The sequence below is a fragment of the Pezoporus flaviventris genome, unplaced genomic scaffold (genome assembly GCF_033815535.1).
Source record: "Pezoporus flaviventris isolate CSIRO_AGI_PZ_B2104156 unplaced genomic scaffold, CSIRO_AGI_Pfla_v1 ptg000029l, whole genome shotgun sequence".
NCBI classification, from domain to species: domain Eukaryota; kingdom Metazoa; phylum Chordata; class Aves; order Psittaciformes; family Psittacidae; genus Pezoporus; species Pezoporus flaviventris.
The window spans coordinates 8,091,665-8,113,141 of NW_026892577.1; the positions used below are offsets into that span (position 1 = coordinate 8,091,665).

The window sequence follows — 21,477 nt, forward strand, 5'->3', positions numbered from 1 at the left end:
GTCTATTTTTAAAGGCAGCTTTTAATTTAAATGTAGGGGAAAACAACTTTAATATCCATCATAACTAAGCTGAGATGTTTTTTTGTTGATGGCTATAAGCCTTGAATAGGTGGACTTATAGGAATGGCTTCATTCTGAGTTGCAGTGTTGTCTGATGTCAAATACTCTGATGAAAGAAGGGTGGACATTCGCATCCTAGCCATCTTGCTTGTTTTGACATACAAGTCAGGAGACAAGGAGATCTTCCAGGCGAGTGATCTTCCACTTGTAGTTCACTGATCCCCAGAAGTGTCCCTGTGGTACCAAGGAACAAGTTTGTTACCAGTAAACTTTCATTCCTTTTTTTCAGTGTCTGGTCCTTCATTGCAAATAATGCTGTGATGGCAAATGGAAAAAAACTCTGAAAAACAGTACTGTGGACTTAGGGAAGGAGGAAAAGCTTGGAGTGTACATACAGTCAGATGCACAAGCTTAAATAACGTATCAGCTTTTGCTGTATATTAGCTCTGAAAAATTAGTGGTCCTACTGGAGTTACTGATCCTTCCCATATGCACTTGGCATAGTGGCACAATGTCTCTTAGAAAAAACAGGAGAGATTGCACTAGGGTTTCATCCAGAACACCACTATTGCCTCTTGAGTCTTTAACTGAGAGGTTCATGTAGAAGTCTTGCTTTAATGGCTCTCCCTTTGTACTTTCTGCAGGCTTTCACCTAGCATTGGATTATAATAGAGTGGTTATGAATGCTAGCATCCCTACACTATTCTTCTGTCAGTGAAGGGCTGGAGCTGAGTCTTTCAGGGAAGCTGGAAGGCAGATTTGAGAGGGAGAACCCTGGAGAGTCCTCCTCTGCTGCTCAAGCAGTGGATATGAAAGCCCCAGTTCCTTCAACTGACACTTTATCTTGGCCTCAGTGGCAACAGCTAGACTTGCTGAGGGTCTGTTAGCCAGGCAGAATACGTGGTAGCAAGTCCACAGTTATTTTGCCACAAATGGAGACCTCTGCCCTAGATGTCCCATCTCCTTTCACAGAGCTAATCCTGCAAGTGGTCATTTAGCACAGCAGTATTTGAGAAGAGCTCCAGAATGTAGCTGTGGTCCCCAGAATGGGGTCATCCATAGCAAAAGCCTGGATTTACAGTCCATTCCTACAAAACAGTGCCTAGAAAACACTTTCAGGGCAGAGTCCAGTCAAATCTCAGTGTGTCAGTTCGCACACAAAAAGTTGGGAATTGTACATTTGAAATAAAAATCGTCAAGTCTTGCATTCTGACAGCGAAGATCCTTCTGATTTCCTGGAAGCAGCTGCTTCCAATCCAGCATAAGTTGATTGTTGATGCTGTCCAGTTCCATGTTTACAGTGCTACATCTCCATAGTAAATACTTTGGATTAACTGAAAGTGTGATCATGATCTGACCTCTGATCAGCAAGCACGGCAGTGGGGAAGCTGAATATGGATTTTATCAACTGCCAGAACCTTTTGTTCTAAGCCTGATGGCAGGAGAAACCAGTGTACTGTGCAGTAAAAAAGGTATTATTGGTCAAACAAGACAGGACAGACATCTAAAATTAGAGAATCAGTTAAGGGGTGGGTGTGTGTCAACAACAATATCAAGTGTATTATTCCCATCTAATCCAAATTTGATCTTTTATTCTGCTGAAGTATTCGATCTTGCTCTTTTCTTTGGGTATCCAACCTTTACACAGCAATTTCTCTGCAGCCTGAAGGTAAAAAAGCCCATCTGCACAATACAGTAGAATCCAGCTTCTGCTGAAAAAGACAGTAGCATCAGAAACTGATGTAGAAAAAGCTCTTTAATGTCGGCTTGCAAGTGCAAGATGCCTCTGGATTCTTAAACATGAATGCTTGATCTGAGTTATGGTCCATGGTTAGTTTGGTAAAATGGAAGGCTCTGAAGGGATATTATGCAATGGGATATGTGTGTCATCAGAGCTAAAGCATTTAGATATGTCCACACAGGAGTTTTGGCTTTAGCTTATTTTATTTTGATTCTTTACTTTTGATGATCTATGCCACAGACTATCTCTTTCCTAGATTTTCATTTCCAGTGAATTTAGTAGGTGTTTCCAAGAACAACCTTGGTAAGCAACAGAGACTAGTTTGTTCTAAGGGTTGTTCACCATAGATATTACAGATGTGATTAATCTCTGCCAAGAATGCTGTGCTTTAGCAGAAAAGATGTGAGCTAGTATTTAGCAGTTCACAGAGGGAAAAGGTTTGTATCATAGCACAGACAATAGAGATGTTAATAGGAGTGTGGATGGCTATGAAAGGGTGAGATATACCTACAGCTTGCATCAACAGATGGAAGTTTTCTATGTGGCTATAATTTCTGGCAGCTCCTTTACTAAATATATGCAAATGAATTGATGGTTGTTACTTTGGGTATGATAAGAGACAGAAGAACAGGTATTCTCTGTTTAGGATGCTAACTTGAGTCGCTGTCAACTGAAATATCAGTGAAGGCAGGTTACCCAAATTTGGGTTTCTTCAATCGTTACTTTAAGGAGCATAGGAGGTTCCATGTGAACATCAGGAAATTTCTTCTTAGGATTCTGTGATAATTTATCTGGGTCATCTACAGATAACCCCTCCTGGCCTCCCATCCCTCTATTTCCTTTCTTTCTTATTTGAGTAAGATTTTGAATAAATATCCAATGCAATATGTAAACTCTGAATTGAATGATAAAATATGAACTGCTTCTCCTGTATGTCATATCTTTTAAATTATTTATAGCAATAATCAGCTGAACTACATTAAGCCAAAATTGAAAAATTTTGAGTATGTTTCTGTTCATTTAGATTACTCCGAATAAAAGTTGATTAAAAAGGAGAAGAAAAAAAATTGAATTAATTTAACTGATTATGCAAAGAAATGCCAATTCTATAGTTTCCTATTGTTTCTTTGTAATTTTTTTACCCCTTCTTGTCCTCCAAGTAATTTTGATGGCTTCTGTAGGTGGGAAACTGTATTATGTGATGGGAAAATCCTTTCCATAAGGGAAAAAACATACAGACTTCAGTAAACTCATCTAAAACTTCATAGCTTCATTTCTAGCAAAATCTACAGTTGCAAACTGGAAGCAAAACATTTTCAAAGTGGAAGTTCAAATCTGTTTCAAAATGTACCTATATTTAGTTTTGTATTCCTTTTGACATTGATATTAAGGCTCATTCCAAGCCTTATTTGCACACACAAACCCTCAGAAAACTTATGCTGTCAGGATTGAGTGGGAAGTTAGTGAAGCCTGAGGGGACTTGCATTTGGCTTTGTTAGAGGCTTCCTTCAAACATAAGATTAATTATCTAGCCTTTCCCTCTGTTTCCCCTGTCTAGAAAGTGGGAACACTAATACTTGCCAACCTGCTGAGGGCCTCATGAGGAAAAAATATCATCAGAAATACATTCACTTAGGGAGCGAGACATGTGGATCCCTTGAGTTTTGAAGTCTCTCTTTTTTTCTTTACCCTGGAGATGTCTTTAAAAGTTAATTTCAACCTCCCAGGCTAAATTTGAAGTGTTTTAGTGCAGTGACATGTGCAGTGCCATTATAGACATTTAAAGAAATGCTAACTGACTCTTGGGCTTGTCACTGCTGTCAGAATGCTTAGCACTGCCCCCACGAACCAAAATCAGGAAGGCAAAAAAGCCTCCCTAAATTATCTCTGCTTTAGCTTAATCCATGCTTAAAGCAAATGAGCTATAGCTAAAAATCAGCCAAGACTCATTAATAAAGTAAGAAGAGGCCAAGTAAGGCATAAAGAAACCGTTCGGCTGGTCCCAAGCTGCAGAAGGACCTTTAGCAGAGGCCTGGGCTGCTCAGTGGGATGCAGAAGATTTAAATAGAAGTCCTCTTTCCTGCCTTAAAAAGTTCATTCCAAGTGTGACCTCGGGACAGAAATGTGTACAAATGAGGACAAGATCTTCCTCCTTGCTGCATGAAAACTGTGTCTAAGGGCACAGGGTTTACTGTGTTTACATCTTGCAATTGCTCTTCAACATGGAGACGTAAAACTCCTTTCAAAATGTGTCAGCCTCTATGAGCTAAGGAAACAGGCTCCATTAGAAATGGGACAGACCTTAGGGAATTATTTATACAATGAGTTAGACAGTCACTGGTGAGAATCGTCTAGGTGAAGCAAGGTAATTTGTAAAGCAAGAATAGCTTTCTACGAAAATAAAGAACAGGATAAAAAGTTCTCCCTGAGAGAAAAGCTGAGATCAGACATTGTTACCTTCTGGAAAAAAACATACCAGGTTTATACATGAAAGAGTTAAATCAAAACAGGCATCAGAACAAAAAGTGTTATTTATCAATGGCTTGTGAAAGGCTTAATAGGAAGGACATATAAAGTTAAATGGTTAGGTGTTGAAGAAGATTTTGACATTACTAGCTTTTGTGAAACATGGTGGCATGGCAAAAATCAATGGGAAACTTTAGTAGTTGGCTATAAAACCATAAAGGAAAGAGTTTCAATTTAAGTGGTGGGGGAATAGCAACTCAGCCTAGAAAGATTCCCTGAAACAAAGAACTCAGAAGTCAAAAAGAGGAGAGTAAGTGCAGCCTGTGACTCTGCAGTTCTGCCTTCTGTGATCTGAAAGCCTTGCATCTAAAAATCTGCTCATGTAGAGATTAATACAATAGTAACTGGCAAACCCTGTGCTCAGCTGGCCAGTCTCTTTGGAGGCAAACCAGGTGACAAACTTAGTTATGTGGGAGGTTGGAACAGGTGATCTAATAATCATTGCAGTTTCTTAAAATACCTGGTGGCAGGGATGAATTAATGTGCCGAAGGAGAAACAGGCTAGAGCACATCTCTTCACACTGCTCCTGCTCATGACAGGCTGCCCTGCTCTGCTGCTCCATAACCACATCCCAGATGCTTCTGGTCCTGCCCCCAGGGCTGGCTGCCACTTGGACAGCAGTTAGAGCAGCAAATTAAACTGTGAAGCAGGAAGAATGAGGACATGGTACACTGACAGTCCTCTCATGGTGGAGGTGGGGGGAACAGTCACACTAATATATGAAAACCAGAGGTAATGGGTGGAAAAAGGAAAACAATAGTAAATGGTGCTAATTAAAATGATTGCTTCTTAATGATGTGTATTATAGCAAGGAGCTTCATCTATTAATATGTCTTTCATGAGAAGAAAGCTGCACTCTAATAGGCAGGAGACATGATGTTGCACAGCTTAAAGTCTGCATGTGTTTTTCTTTTTTCTTGGCCGTCGAGTTTTCCAGAAAGGTATTGTTGCAAAAGGAACCTTGACCAAACAATCAACTGGGTGATTCTTCAAGTCTTCAGCTGCTTACGTAAAATAAGTACAGACAGCCTTAAATTTGTAACAAAGGAGCGTAAACTGCAGCTTGCTAGGGAATTAATTTAATCAATATATTCCAACTGAAAGTTGTCTGAATTTCAGTCTGCACTTCTTGAGAAAGATGAAAATTTCCGTAGGGTACATGCTACTGGTTGATTCAGAATGCCTATTATGATTGTGAAATATTGCGAGGAATGGATTGAGATATATTCGGGACAGTAGGTGGACTAATGGAATTCAGTGACTTTATTTAAAACGTGCAGGAGTTTATTATAATACTGTAATAGAAATGTCATTTACCCTGATGGGAAGAGAGGGAAAAACCCTGTCAATGAATAATAATGAAGTTATTTAAATGTCAACTTTCTTGCAAATAGTTTGTAAAATATAAATTATTCTACGTGTTTCCAGTTTTGTTTTAATTTATTACTCGGGGAAGTCAGAGCTTCAGTCCCCCAGTTTCTGTAGTTTTTTTATACTGCGAAATGAACTAGTCTTAATTAAAATGTTGTGTGTTTGCAGAAATCAATCTGCTTTACTGAAAAAAACAAGGAGTCTGATTCTAAACAGCTACTGGTAAAATTTGGGATTTAATGGAACCAATTAGCACTAAAATGGTGGGACAGGTCTGAAGTTCAGAATCGAGACTACTCTGTTTCTGAATATTATTCTTTTACAAAGTATTGTCTGTGTTTCAGCAAGATCCACAATGTGCTAATACACCTTCTTCCATATTTAGACTTGCACATATATCAAATGTTTCTGCAGACCTTCCTATTTCAAACTCCTCTGGATTTATTTTGACTTAGCCTGTAACTGTACCAAACCAAAATGAAACAATTTACACGGGGATTTAAACTAATTTGAAGAAACATGTATAAACACCCCCTTCCCCTAAACAATATCAGAAACCATTGCAACATGCATGTCTACACAAGGACTAATAAGGTAGGGATTACTGTTCAGTCGTTACGCATAGTTATTTCAGTAGCTGTGGCTTTTTGGCAGATGATTCAGAAGGTTTAGAGTTTTATTTTTATATTTTCAGCTCTACAGGTCTTGGGTTTAGTCCTTCCATATGATTTATCCAGGTATTTGCTTGCTCTGCTCGTGTTATACAGATGCACTGAAACTGAGTTCTCTCTGTAGAGCTTCAGAGAAGTAGCCTATCACACAAGGTGTGGGTGATGTTGGTTGATACATATCCATTCCCCTTCAGATAAATGGGATTGAATTTGCTGATGCTGTTACTGCCTGCACCCTGCTGAGGTGCATCTGTCTTTTGCAATGCTTCCAGGTTAGGCTGGCTTCCTGGATCACCAAATGGCTGTGGCATTTTCCTGGGTTAGGAGTCTCATGCTGTTTTATACACACATTTAATAAGACAAATTAAGAGCTCATTATCTAAGGGCTGCTAATCAATGCTTGTATACATACACACACACACGCATGTATATATATATATATAAAAATATAAGCTGAATGCAGGTTGGTGATACTCCTTGGATTAGATACCAACAGAGGCTTCATGTACACAGTGTTTTATTCAATACAGTAATTTCAGTGCTCTGCGTGTGTATTTTCACCATTTTTATTTTTTATCTTTTGTTAAAACGCCTCTAGATGCCTGTCTGCTCTAACTAGGCAGGTAGAAGGACTGGCTATTGCTACTTTAGAAGGTGATATTGAGAGTAAGATCTACTAGTAGCACCTTTGGTTGCTTGTGTATTTGTTCATCTGCAAAAAAAAGATGTTTTTCTAAGCTTTCAATCTTTCAGTTGCTTTTATGGATGTTGACAGAAGCACACATTTCCATCTGTATGTAACATTACCTGTAAATAAAGCTATGAATGCAAAATAATTGCCTAGAGATTTGAAGAAAGAAATGGATGGCAATTCTGACTAAGATTAGCATTTGCAATAGCACTTCTACATCTGTTTGTCTGTGCTGTGGCAAGGATACTGGCTGCTTTTCTTTAATGATTTCAGAGCAAGCTTTTTTTTTGTGTCAGATTTTCTTCACTCCTGTCCCCCTTTGAAGGGTCCCATTTTGAAATCACTGTCACTGGTGTAAAGAAGAGCTTCATCACTTCATTAGTTATTTTTTCCTACCTTGGATGTCAGACTTAGTCCTTAAAACCCTTACATGTCTTTATCAGCCCAAGCATCACAAAGGATAAGTTTTGGGTTTTAGGCAGGCCACAGTGGAAATGCTAATTTCTGAGAAGGCTGGGTTGTGAGGTGGAGAGGTAACCAAAGTGAACCAGCAGTCCTTGGTAGGGCTGTGTTCAGCATCCTGCTGTGGCTCCCTTTACCTGAATGCTGGAATGTCTCTGAAATCCTCAGGAACTGAAATAACTGTAACTGTATCCACCTCTTCCTCAATCCGAATTCAGCGTTAATGTTCTAACCAGGGGTGCATATGTTTATTGGGAGGAGAAGAAAAAGCTATGTTCAGTCTTATATGACCAAGTCAGATACATGCAAATGCTTCCGTGAAGTTCCTGAATAGAAAAATTCAGCTTTAATGCAAATCCACATTTTAGTGCTATTCATCTTAATGGATAAAACCCCAAGCTGCTGTCATCTTGTTTTATACACTGATTGCAAAATCTGAAATCCCAGAAACTGTGATATAAATGTAGGTGTGGAACCTGATCCAGAAATCCAACAACCTCCACACTCCAGGTTAAAGAAAATAAATAAATATAGACATTAAGCATCTTAAATACGTTTGTGAATTTAGCCATTGCTTCCCAGATAGGGTAGAACCTGGAAATGATGGGTTCCAAAGTTTGCTTCAGAATGACTGGTTTTGGAGTGGTTAGCAGAAGGGAAAATTCATGTTACTGCTTGCAAATGAAGTTCTGTATGGACCAATTTGTACATTTTAAAGACAAGATGCAGGTTTATGGTCTGCAAAAGTATCTTATACTTTTAAATGTCTCTGTTACCCAGATTCATGTAATTTTGCTGCAATTTGTGGATACCAAGTGTACTGATTTGGGCTAAATCCCCTGGTTATTGGGACATAATTCAGGCAAGCACGAGTTTCATAATGAACAAAACCTCTGCTAGTAATTGATCTTGGTTCCAGTCACATGTTAAGAGTAGATGTTACAGGAACTCTTCACAGCCTTTCTTGTTTTGTTCTCTGTCGACTACCCTTGTATCAGAAATATATAATTTTCTCTACTGAAGAGTGGATCTTGAAGCAAGAGTAAAGCAGAAGTGTCCATACTCTCTGCTACTCCATGTGAAAAAGCCTTATAAATTGTAGGTGTAATGCTCATGTAGTTAGGTTTTCAAATGGATGTCAGTGTTTTTCACAGAAACTGAACTCGAATTTCACTGCACAATCAGCTGGAACAACTACTATAGAATATGCTGAGAAAAGACTCAACAAAATTAGTCTAATCTTGGAGTGTACAGTGAACTGATATCTTTAGTCTCTTGCTGTCTGCTATTTGGCTTTTCTGACAATCATCAGCATTTTCTATACATAAAATTTAGCATTTCTTATTGCACATATTTATTTTAAAATGCTTTGGGAAGATGCTGGTTTAATTTTTCCTAATCTAATTTAAATGCAAATTATAAGCACTCACATGATTCTGTGTGTATATAATTAAGTATCATTATATACTACATGAATCATTCAAAAAGCTCTAGAGAGCCATTCTGCTATGTAAAGCATGACTTATGTTGAAAAGCTGCCAAATGACTTGTGGTTTTGTGATTAAGTGTTTGTACTTATGAAATCTCTATTTGAATTGCAGGTCAACAGATTATGGGACAACGTATGAGAAATTGAATGATAAAGTCGGTCTGAAGACTATTTTGAGCTACTTGTATGTTTGTCCAACAAACAAACGTAAGGTAGGTGATAATGTGATTGGCTCATTTTGACTTTATGATGCAATTTAAGTCCTGGTGATCTCTCACGTTTTCCTCAATATCTGTTACTGTCTAAATAGCTCAAACGTCTCTCCTTCTGTCTCCCTCCTGTTGAAAAAAATATGTAGCTTTATCAAAACACAAGCCAGCTTGTAGCATCTATACTACCTACCAGTGTAGTTTAGGGAATATATGTTAGCAAAAGATAGTCATTAAATGGATAGGTATCATGTGTTTAATTTTTTGCTTACCTTCTGGGTGGTGATGATTTTGTTGTCTGAAACTGAGATTCATTAAAATGGCAGAAATGCATCTATAGTGGCCAGATTGTATGTAACATTATTTGTCATTTAAGTGCTCCCAATAGTGAACTGAACAGGATTTGACAAATTCCTGCAGAGAAAATGCCTTCAGAAGCCCAGAAGGTTTTAATCATGCAAGCACCCTACTGACTAACAATTTTCTGAGAATTTATAATGCTGACATAGTCATAAAAGGAATTTGATGCTGCCTTTGAAATATGGTTTTGACAAAATTTTTCTTATTTTAAGGTGTACAGTAGGAAGTGCTGAAGTGCTGAGGCACAGTTCATAATGATGGTGAAGACTTGTTTTCTCACATATGCTAGTAAACAATATTGTTCTTAAAGGCTCTCCTTCACATGCTGTTTAAAAAAATGAGTTAACCCCACTTATTTGGCAATAGGTAATCATTACTGTTGGTGTTTTGGTGTGAAAACTAAGAAGTAATTTAAGTCATCTGAAATTACTAGCAATTTCTTTTCAGATTTCCTGATATGTTGGGCCAGAAAAAAAATGAATGAAAATAAAACCAAAACATGATTACATAAATGGTAGTGGTGACACAGTTGTCTTCTTGATTTCTTAGCTGTGAGGTTACAATGCACCCACAGTTGGTGGAAGGCCCAACTCCAGTTCTTTACCAGAGGGAGTATCAACCTGGCTAGGGTAGTTTTCTCTCCTTGCTTTCTGTCTGAGTGGTTAGTTCAAGTTACTACAGACAAACCAGAATTGCATCAGCAGAAAATGCTAGTGAATGCTCATTTCTGAAAGAGGCTGGACAGCTGAGGTCACTATGTTGCTGTTTTTATGATATTGAAACATTTGTGTAATCTTTAAGATAGACTATGAAAGAAAGAGGGAGCTGTCCTAACTAGAGAGAGGAGAATGCTTAGCTTTGTTCTGTTGTAAGTCATATTTAAGCCTTTGTTCAAAAGAAACAGGCACTTCTAGGCATTAGTCGTTTGACCTGTTAAGAAATTGTTACCTGATGTCCCCTGCTTTTCTCCAGTTGACTGTAAATGGAAGTCCATGCCACCAGCTGAGAGGTAGTCACGTCAGGGTATACTACCGATTCCCCCACTTGAACCTTTGAATAATGTTTTGTCATAACCAAAGAAGCTTTGACTGATTGTAGAATCATAGAATGGTTTGGGTTGAAAAGGACCTTAAGATCATCTAGTTCCAAACCCCTGCCATGGGCAGGTATGCCTTATACTAGACCATGTCACCCAAGGCTCTGTCCAGCCTGGCCCTGAACACTGCCAGGGATGCAGCATTTACCAAAGATGTTCAAGGACTTTCTCCCTTCCTTTGTTAAGTGACCATCTGTAAACAGTGGAACATAAAACTAGAGTGGACTTTCGGGATCATGCATTCCACCTTGTTACAGGCAGGTGCCTCATGTGGTCCTAAGAAGACAGCTATCAGGTGCCCTCTTAATGAGTTGTAGCTGTGGGATTTCAGTCCTTACCTATTATGATGAATTCAGGTTTTGCTGGAAGACCTTTATTAAAAAAGAAATTGGCTACCACTTGCCTTTGTAATGCCACTTGATTGATTCATCATACCTGCCTACATTGCTAGGCAAAGACGTGGAGAGATAAATGATTGTAATCAAAACAAACAAGAAACAGCATGGGTTCAAGTCTCCTGTTGAATCAGATTAAGTTGGGATTGAATGGTCCTAAATTAATGGAGAGATGTCATCTCATTGCAGCTGACCCCTGTTAAATTGTGAAGTTTTTCACTAGAAGCTGAAGAATGAAATTATCAGATCACTCAAATGTTCTTCAGGTTTGAGGTTTGAAATGTTGGTCTCTTGGCACAGAAGCTGCACTGTGGAGGGTATATATGTAATTGTGCCTGTTTTTTGTTGGAGAGTAATAATACTGTTTAGAAGTAAGAATGGTTTTAGTTAGCAAAATTTTACATGATCCCTTATCTGTTGTGGTGCAGAGAAACCTAAGAAGAAACTAAGGGATTTGCAAGCATGTTAAGCCATCATAAGTGCAGGCTAGCTTGAAAATCCCTCACCACCTCTGGCTGCACTTTCTTACTGCCTTTCCTGCACTGCCAGCCTTGTTTGTGTAGCCATCTGGTAAACTGGATTGAGGACTAACCTAGCTGACAACTAATCCCCTTCCAGCTCAGAAAACAGATGAAAGGAAAAAGCTTTCAAGTGAAAGGATGGAACTGCCTGTTTTGGCAGGAGACTGCACTAAAGTTGGCCTATAATCAGCGTGGGACAGTGCCAAAGGAAAGCTGCAACACCTGGGATGAAAGGACTTGTGTAATTGTCTAAGATGCAATTTTCCAAAATTTATTTCAGTGGAAGCAGAGTTAAGCTTTCAGGGAGAACTTCTGGAGGCCCTGCTTATGCTGTCTGCCTCTGTAGAACATCAGGCTATTCCTTGAATAAACATTTAGCTTTAGTCATCTAGCTAGTCCCCCATGTTTAAGAGGGCACGGGGAAGAGAGTGTAGAGCTGTATTGTATTTTCACATTAAAATACTTTCACAGTGAAAACAAAAATACTAAAACTCAGGGTCTTTACCCAGAAGCAGTGGCAGATGATAAGTTGACTATGAGCCACGAGTGTGCTCTTGCAGCCATGAGGGCCAATAGTATCCTGGGGTGCATCGGGAGGAGTGTGAGCAGCAGGTTGAGGGAGGTGATCCTCCCACTCTACTTGACCCTGGGGAGGCTACATCTGGAGAACTGTGTTCAGTTCTGGGCTCTTCAGTGCAAGACAGACAAGAAGCTACTGGAGACGGTCCAGTGATGGGCCACAAGGATGATCAGGGGTCTGAAACATCTCTCTTATGAGGAGAGATTGTGGCAGCTGGCCTGTTTAGTTTAGAGGAGACTGAGAGGGGTTCTCATTAATGCATATAAATATCTCAAAGGCGGGTGCGGATGGTGCCAGCCACTTTACAGTGGTGCCCAGCAACAGGCTGAGGAGCAATGACCATCAACTGAAACTGGCCACTGGCTGGGTGGGTGGCTGCAGCCATTCTTTTAAATCTTTTTCTCAACTACTATAAAATCCATGAATTTTATAACCTGCATACTGTCTGTCTGAGAGGTTTATGTGTTTCTGCAGTTAATACCAGGCCAGTGCTGCCAGTGTATCTTCCCTAAATATTTGTTGCATGTGGTAAGCAATTTTTCTGACTACACCTGCAGCCTTCAATGTTCTTTGTTCCGTAAGTTATTCCTTAACAGAAAGAAAAGGCCTTTTCACTTGAGGAAAAGAAATGGTGCATTTTTTTTACCCTGCAGCTATTGGACAAGAGACCTTGCTACAAGTGATTCAAGGAGAGGGGGAATAAATATCCATTTAGCACATGCTTAACTTTTAGGAATAGTCCCATTGAAACAGAAGGTAAATGTTGAACTTTGCTGACTCAAGGCTGATTGCTTCTAAACTAAAAAACAAGTGTATCTTGTACATAGTCTTGTCTGTTCCTTGCAAAGCAGAGCAGTTGGAACAAGGAGCTGTAGAATACATGTAATGGGATTTATTCAAATAATTAATAGATTTGTTCATGAATTTCTGATTATTTTCACATTCTGAAAAAGAACACAGCAATGTGCATTTAATAATTTTTGTTGTAATTTATTTGCTCTTCTCCGACTAGAAAAAAATAATCTATAAATAGACAGGATTTGCAGAGGTTCTCACAGTCTATGAATGCCAATTTCTTTCTGAAAGCTTCTGAGTTCCAGTTCTTTTCTCTTTATTGAACAGAATTAAATCATTTAAGGAGACATTGCAGGCAATGTCAGATTACAAAAGGGTGTTTTGAAAATAAAAATGAGAACAAAGTCAACTGTTATTTACAGTTTAAACTGATGACATATTGCTGTTGCTGGTATTTTCTGAATTACAGTATTTTCATATGGAAATTGCAGGAAACAGTAACATAGTGATGTATATGCCCTGGCAATAAGAGAGGTGGAAACCCTATTTTTCAGTATTCCTTCTTTCTCTGAATTACTGTACTACGTGGCTGTATAAGTGATGACACAGACCAGGGGGAGAAAAAATTGTAACTCATGGATCTTGCCAAATACACAGAGTCAGTTTGAGTATTTGTCAACAAGTCTCCAGACGGAAGAATCCCCAATGTGCAATAAATCCCTAGGCTTAGGTATGTCAACATTGGCTGATTTGTTAGGTTCATAGAGCCTTTGTGAAGCAGGAATAAAATTATTTAAATACTTTCACATGAAGAAATAGCATTTGGGAATAATGCACTGGTGGGTGAAAAATTAAACTAAAATAGAAATGCAAGTAGGTGCCTTGAAAATCCATTTTTGCAAATGTTTGTCATTCACTGTCTTAGAAAATCACATGCACTAAGTTTCATGGTCTGTTTTTAAACCTTTCCGACAGGTTGCTTTTAAGCATTGCATGGAAAAATCATAGACCTATGCAAATGAAAAGTGAATGAGTGGTGGTGGGGACTCTGCAATTGATTTAACTAGACTCAGAAAATGCTGATGGCTGATTTAGACTCTGTATCCTTGTACAAAGTATACTGTGCTCTTTGCAAAGAGCCAGTTTGTGCAGCGCACTCCTTTTTTTGTACTTTCAAATCCCTTGTACCCATCTTCTGCTAATTAATGAAATGCTGAGTGATAGTATTTGCCAGCAACTTTTATACTATTAGTGGGACTGGTGAATCAGATACTTCTTGTGGGCTTGAATTTTTGTGTTAGTTTTGCTGTTGCTGTTGTTTTCTCTCCTTGCTCTCTGCAGGCCTGGCTTAAATTTTCCCTTTATTTCTCCAACTGTTCAGATTTTAATTGGTATGTGGTACAGTGTCCTCTTTTCTTTCTCTCTAAAGATTAACGTATTACTGGTTCCTCCCTCTTCTTTTATATTTAGTGGTCATGATTAGCACCTTTATCACAGGGTGTTAAGCACTATCCTGTTGTGCATGTAGGGCCAAGATAATGGATATTCATTGTAAACATAATTGCATGGTTTTCAGTGCTGGTAGATGTCTGTCCACTTCAAACTCATTTCTGTAAATGAGTTTTAAATGAAAGAAATTGTGACCTACCCTTCTGTTCTTTCTAGCATTGGGTGGTGGACAGCATAATTGACAAATGTTTCTATCAGTCAAGGCAGGAGATCTACCCTTATCAGCTGAAATGGGAGTTATTGAGTGCTATCTTTTATCCTGTGGTATTAGAGATTTTCACTTGCTTCAGGGAGGTTCTGGTTTTGGAATGTAGGTTGCCTGTTTGTAGAAAGGGTAGCCTTTTATACAAAATGTGTGCTTTACACTGGCCTGTGCATCTGCTCTTCTGAGAGTTGGGGAGAATGTCTGTGGAGATGAGTATTTCCACCTGACCTTGCTGTTTCATAGAAGCTCCTACCCTCAGTTGCTAAAATCGGATTGGGAACACATGTGGAAATGCTCTCTCACTGGCCCGTCTCACCATGGAAGCTTTCAGAATGTGATAGCAAGTCTAGATTTTTTTACTCAATGAAAAACAGTTATTTCCAGTGGTGTTCTCCTTGTAGGCCTCTATAAATCTTGGTGTGAAGACTTTATATCTGAGAGGTTAGAGCTCAGCAGAGCTCCAAACACACCTCACTTTAGCCACTGAGCCAGATCCTGTCGCTTGTCAAAGGATGGCATCCTTAGCAAATTAGGCACAGTGGGAGACCCAAGGTCTGCGGTGGATCAGTCATGCCAGTAACCCAAAGTGCTATTGCAGTCCACTCTTGCAGAGAAAGAATCAATTATTCTGTTGCCCTCCTCTTTTCATTTGGAAGGAAAGGTCCTTGTTAGCTGCAGTCTGTGAGCGCAGCCTTCAAAGAGAGTCATGAGACCAAAAAGGCGTTGTCTCACAGATGTGCATGGTGTTTTGTTTCAGTGTTTTTTTTTGTTGTTGGTTTGGTTTGGTTTGGTTTGGTTTAATGAAGTAGTGCCCAGGAGATTTCAAGGAGATGTTTAAGGAAGGTCTTCGCTTACAATTTGAAAGGCAAGATCTATCTTGTACTCAAGTGTTTAGCAGAGTGAAATACAAGTTTCATCAAGTGAAAACTTCTGTTTGGATTAAGCCCCATATTGCATAGGAAGGTATATGAAGAAGACACCAGATTTGTTTTAAATGTCTTCTATGCAGTGACCACAGGAAATGCTGCTTCATAGTGTCACCTTTCAAAGAGAATGGTTTGGAGGGAGGGAGTCAAGAATGGGGGTGGAATTCATCTGCTCTTTTTGCTGACCTGATAGGCAGTGTGGAGTACACAAGCCTTTCCCCAATGGTTTCCCAGTTGGAGAATATAGGGATTCTTCATCACTTGCATTTTTTTTATAGAAACACAGTGGTCTAAATCTGTTTCAGCAGTTTTGACTAGAATTTCTCCTCCTGATCAGAAATGAGTTGAAATCGTGAATATGGAAGGGTCAGAATTATTATCTTGGATGACAGGAGTGGTTCAGTGGACTTCTGATAACACTATTCACATGTAAACAGTTCACTACCCACAGGAAGAGGAATGTCTTGCCTCATGAATTAAGCAATTTTTCATATCTGCAGTTCAGCAATAATGATGAAGTAAGTCTACTGCTATTAAAAGCTACTGTCAGTGGTACCTGGGAAGTTTTATATCTTTATGATAGCTCATATATTACAATCTTCGTTTCTGCATGTAGTATCTTTAGATTCAAGACTAATGTTTTTACCTGTACACCAGGTATTCAAGTATAGACGACGGCCTTTTCTGCCCCCTGCCCCACATGAAAACAAGAATAAAGCCAACATTTTTTGTTAGTTTAGAAAGGTGGATTGTTCCTCTAACCTTTTGGATAGGATGTAACATATCTGCAGTTCAGTAGAGTTTCACTGGAGTCAATGAAGGCCTGTAAAGTGGCAGTGACTGAAGAGCTGGTCTTGAATTGTTAGTCTTTAACACTAAGTTCATAGGAAACCAAAAATTAACAAGCATTTGGTCCCTGTTAACAAAGTGAAGGCAGAGTGCCATCTTTCAAATTGAGTATTTTGACTTTTGTATTGTCTGGCAGTATTCACTACCAAACTTTCTGATTTATGGCTATAGTATATGACAACTCTCACAGTAGCCATTAAATAGAAAGCCCTTGCCATTATTCTACATCCATATCTCTTCTTGGATATGAATTGAAATCAAAGCCCATTTATTCCACTGCTGCTCTTCTAAGTATATCAAAAATAGTGTCAGTTTTGACATTTTCCCACTCAAAGTAGTACTACAGTATGCTGTTGTATCTCACAGAAGTCTCCAAGGACGCGCTGAGTGTTGAAACTAATGATAGGGAGGTATGAGTCATGGAATTCAGCTTTAAAGCTAAGGTTCACCCAGGCTGAGGGGGGGTTCAAAAGTGTTCTTTCCATTCTGATTCTGACCCCTGTTTTCTATAAACTGGACAATTAAAATTTATGCAAGATAATCTCTTGTTGAATGTCCATAAATTCTTTTATCACTTTTTCATTCCTCATCAGTTTATCAAATATTCTGGAACAGATGATATCCCTTTTGGCAATGGAGGATAATATCCTTTCAGTTTAGAGAGTAGAAGTGTGATATGTTGTTAGTTGCAGCCCAAATACAGGCAGCTGGGATTGATGGTAGTGCAGGAATGTGTCTAACTACAGAGCAGACCTGTCTTACTGTCAAACTTGTAGCTCCATCCATTTCCGTAAATAGGACAGAGTGTTTAAACCAGGAAGAAAACAGTTGCCATAATATTGATTTTTTTTTTTTTTTTCTATGAAAAAATAGCCCCAACCAGTTGAAAATCCATTTGTTCAGTGTCCCATAAAGTTGGACTGAAAATATGTACAGCAGAGTTGTTTTCATTTACCTTCTGGATTTTGAGCCATTAAACATACATACCTAAATCTCACTTTTATATCTTTTCACTGCTCTGTTGTTGTAGGAACATACTTCTTTGGTCATGAAATGTGGAAATTTTCTTGTTACTATATGACTTCAGAAGTTGGCCTTAAAGGGAAAAATAGCATAGTACTGTGGCATAACTGTATGGTGGCTGTTTTGTTGGGGATTGGAACTGGCAATGTAAATAATACAAAATGGATGCATATTGACCACAACTCTGAACTCAACCCTCCCTTGCCAGGCCTTGGCTTTCAGATGGGTACAGGTCACCCACAAATCTGCACAAGCCCCATTTTCCTGTGATGGAGTCTCTTCTACCACGTTGAGAAACACTGAATTCTGGTCAGTGGTTCTATAGAGTTTTTTTAGGGATAAGTGACAGTAAAGGAGAGAAAGCTGTTGAGGAAGTAGAACAGTGATAATGGTGATATTAGGAGACAGTGCTGGGGGCGGTGTAGATTGACATCAACTGAGTAGACTGAAGTATCTTCATAAAGAGCTATCACAGGACATGTTGCTACATGGATCAAGCCTTAGGCCACTGTTTACCAAACATTTCTTTATTATTAGGGGATGCTTATCTGACCACGGTGAATGTTCAGGGCATGTTTGTACCATCATAGGGGGGTTGTGTATGTTTGCTAAAAAGAACATATGAGGATTTGAGATAAATACTTGGTAGTAAATTTTGAGCATGACCAACTGTTCCCCTAAATTTGGGAGCCAAAACATTGTTTTGCTGCTTTTTCTTAAACTGTCAGTGCAGTTAAGAAACTGGAGTTGGTGGAACATTTTCAAAAGCTAAGAAATGTTTAAATTAACACATTATTTGACAAGAATGAATCAAATTTGTGAAGTGTTCTATTGCCTATAGAACATTATGAATAATGGAGTTAGCTATTTAGAGTAAGAAAAAATTTCATATTGATTGAAAATACTTATTCCTATTCAAACCATTATTTTTTTTTTCTGCGCAGGTCATCCAAGGCTTTTCTGTCTTGAAGAGATTAATGTTAAATTGACAATGCTTTGGGGCTGAAAGGCTAAAATAGTTTTGTTTTGAAACATTGCGCTGTTAAATTCTTAAGTTTACCAAGATAAAACCTACTGAAAACAGTGGAAATTAATGATACTTAAATTACATTTTTAATCATTTTTCTGATTCCTTTGTTGTTAAAAGTCTGCCCTGGATTGTTTCAATAGAGTAAAATACTGAATTCTCAGCAGCCAGCAGCTGCATGGTACTTAGTTGCTGGCTAGGCTTAACCAATGGCACCTCTGTACGTATGTATTTAGATCTCTGTATGCCCCTGTGTACACATAAAATGTCTTCATAGTCTCCAGTCCCATAGATCTGATTCCTTCATCAGAGGAAATAAGGAGAATTAGAAGGGAATTCAGTGGACAACAAATGGCAATAGAAAAAAGAAGGGAGAATGTTACTCAAAGTTTAAGTAATTTATAATAGCTGAGCAATTTAGATGTAGCGAAAACTTTCAGACTTTAGTCCTAGAGAGTCTTCAGGAATATGCACAAAAAAAAAGTGAGAATAAACTGTGGTCTAGTCCTTGCATCCTAAATTCCCTGTGAGATGTCATTTCTCAGGGCTTTGACTCTCCTGTTGAATGATGAGATGCCTATGTACTTGTATAAATATTATTTTTTTTCACACAGACAGATAAAGGGTACAGATAGAAAGCAATGGGATGTATTTCCAATGAAACTGCACATTCAGCAAGAGAACCTGCCTCAGTTTTTGATGACTAATTTTGCTCCAAAATTAGGATGTGTCTCTTCAGCAGACATCATTTAAAACAAAATAAAATTCACTTTTCCCTGCTTTAGGGCTCTTTTGTGCAGCAAATTTTGAACATTATTTTGGTGTTCTTCAGCCATAATATGTTTTAGAGGATTTAGCCTTGAGCATATAGTGAATACTGAGTTCTCTGTTTGCTCATAGATTCAACACTTCCTGTGAAGTCTACTCTGGAGCATGTTATCTGCTCTGGATGTAGCCTTCTGGTGAATATAATCCATTAGAAGTAGTTCCTTAATAGTAGGTGTGGCAGTGGGTTTACAGCTGTTTTAGGACATTATGCAGTGCTGAGAACTTAACATATTATTGTGATGTATCCTCCTGCATCAAGCCCAAGGTTCTTTTGTTTTATTTATAAGTTAAGAATTTATTAGTAGAGAGGTAGAGATTGTTTTTTTTTTCCCCATGTTTGAATAGCATCTGTTCCTTTAGTTTCTGGTGCACAACTTATCTCCCATTTATTACTAATGTTAAATAATGAATGTGATAGCATATCAAATTGAAAGACAGCAATCTGTGCATAGTTTTTGGCATTTAGGGAAGAAATGCAAAAACATCCATATGCCCTCCCTAATGTAATCTTGCTCAGCTCCCAGAAAGTAAAGAACAATTGCAAATGAACTGAAGGCAGCCAAATAGTATCAACTGGGGAAGAAAATGTAGCAGCCTCTCTGCCTGCATCTTGAGACCCAAGGTCATTTATGGATTTTGTGTGAATGGGTACTTGAGAAGAGATATTGTCAGTCCTAGTTTGTGAATATGTTCATGTATATGTTTTGCTAAAGTCAGAAAATAATCACTGCGAAGACAGGAGCTGAACACAGGAATTTGATTGAAATCCTAGCCACAAAATCATTTTTCCTCCTGATTCATGTAATTCTGGAAGACCTGTTCTCCTTTTTATACCATTCCTTCCCAGCAGGGAATCCTAAACTGCATCCTGTTTGTGCACATTTGTACCCTTCATTTATATTGCTTGCAAAAAAAAAAAAAAAAGTTAAAAACTTTTCACCACAAAAAAGAGCAAAAATGAAGAAAGAAACCTCATTCAAAGCCTGCCTGGGAGATGAGTAGCCCTAGGCCGTTGCAAGAGGGATAGAGGAAGTTTAAGTCGGCCATCTAATGCAGCAGTGGGGCAGAGTTCACACATTATCTACTGCCTCAGATCCCTGCTTTTCTAACAGCACTGTGCACTGCAATATTCCTTTTTGTATCTTCAAAATACATTTCTCCCACACCTTTAGAAAATGTCTGTCATTTCGAACCTTGGAGCTGAGAGCTATCTTGGAAGTCACTTCCCTTGTTAAAGTGTTTCACCATTCTCTTTTTATAATACCTCTACGAGCAAAACTCTTCCATATGTTCCAGGATGCCAAACCTTACCTTTCAGTACTGTTTCAAGTGTGTTACTGACATTTACAAGCTCTCACAGGAGCATTCAGTCAATTCCCACCAAAGACTCCCATTGTTCCAAGGAGACTGACCTTCCCCCTTGAGGACCAATTAAAATCTATCAATTCTATTCCCATAGTGCTTGCTGTAATTGGAGCTTTGACTTTTTGCCAGGTAGAACTTGTTGGGGTTTTGTCTTTATTTCTGAAACTTTGCTAATGATAGCAAGAGTGAAAGTTCCAAAACATATGTACATACTTTGAGGAAAACAACATAGTTTTAATGGGGCTCTCTTTTAATTGTTGTTAGGAGTATAAGAAAAATCCAAGTGAAAATAGGTATGTTACATGATGGCTTGCTTTTTTGGTTTTTTTTTTGGTTCAGCTAATGTGCTCCAATTACTCTACAGAAAAGATCTGCCAGCAACAGAAGGACAAATGTGCTAGGTCCTTGCTAGTACTTAACTACTGTGCACTGAAAGTTGAGGGGAGAAAGGTGGAGAGCTGTGTACCTGTCAAATGTCTTGAGACTCAAGGCCTGTCCTTTCTTGTATTACAAACCACTAGAAACACAGACTGTAAATACTGCATTGCTAGTTTAAAATTCATGCATATTAATTCTTTCCACCAATTTATGTTTCCTCTTTCGGCTGAAATTTGTGAGGGTAGAAGTTATTGCTGATGGAATATGGAAAGTTTTTTCTGTATTGAATGTGCCTGGAGAGCTATTCAGACATCTGCCAGAATATGTTTTCTGTGAAAAATCCGGATTTTGAAAAATGTGTTCAGGTGTCTGATTTTTGTCATGTCTTCTTGTTTGGGA

The 21,477-nt window shown here is 38.6% G+C and overlaps 1 protein-coding gene across 4 annotated transcripts in view; it reads left to right on the forward strand.

Annotated features, from left to right (window-relative positions):
* The window catches only part of SORCS1 (sortilin related VPS10 domain containing receptor 1), a 294,481-nt gene that overhangs the window by 113,241 nt on the left and 159,763 nt on the right, over positions 1–21,477 (forward strand). For all 4 annotated transcript variants that reach the window (XM_061458807.1, XM_061458811.1, XM_061458809.1 and 1 more), the window contains exon 3: positions 9,125–9,224. In XM_061458807.1, the coding sequence (XP_061314791.1) occupies positions 9,125–9,224 (100 nt within the window). The remainder of the gene's footprint in view (positions 1–9,124; positions 9,225–21,477) is intronic.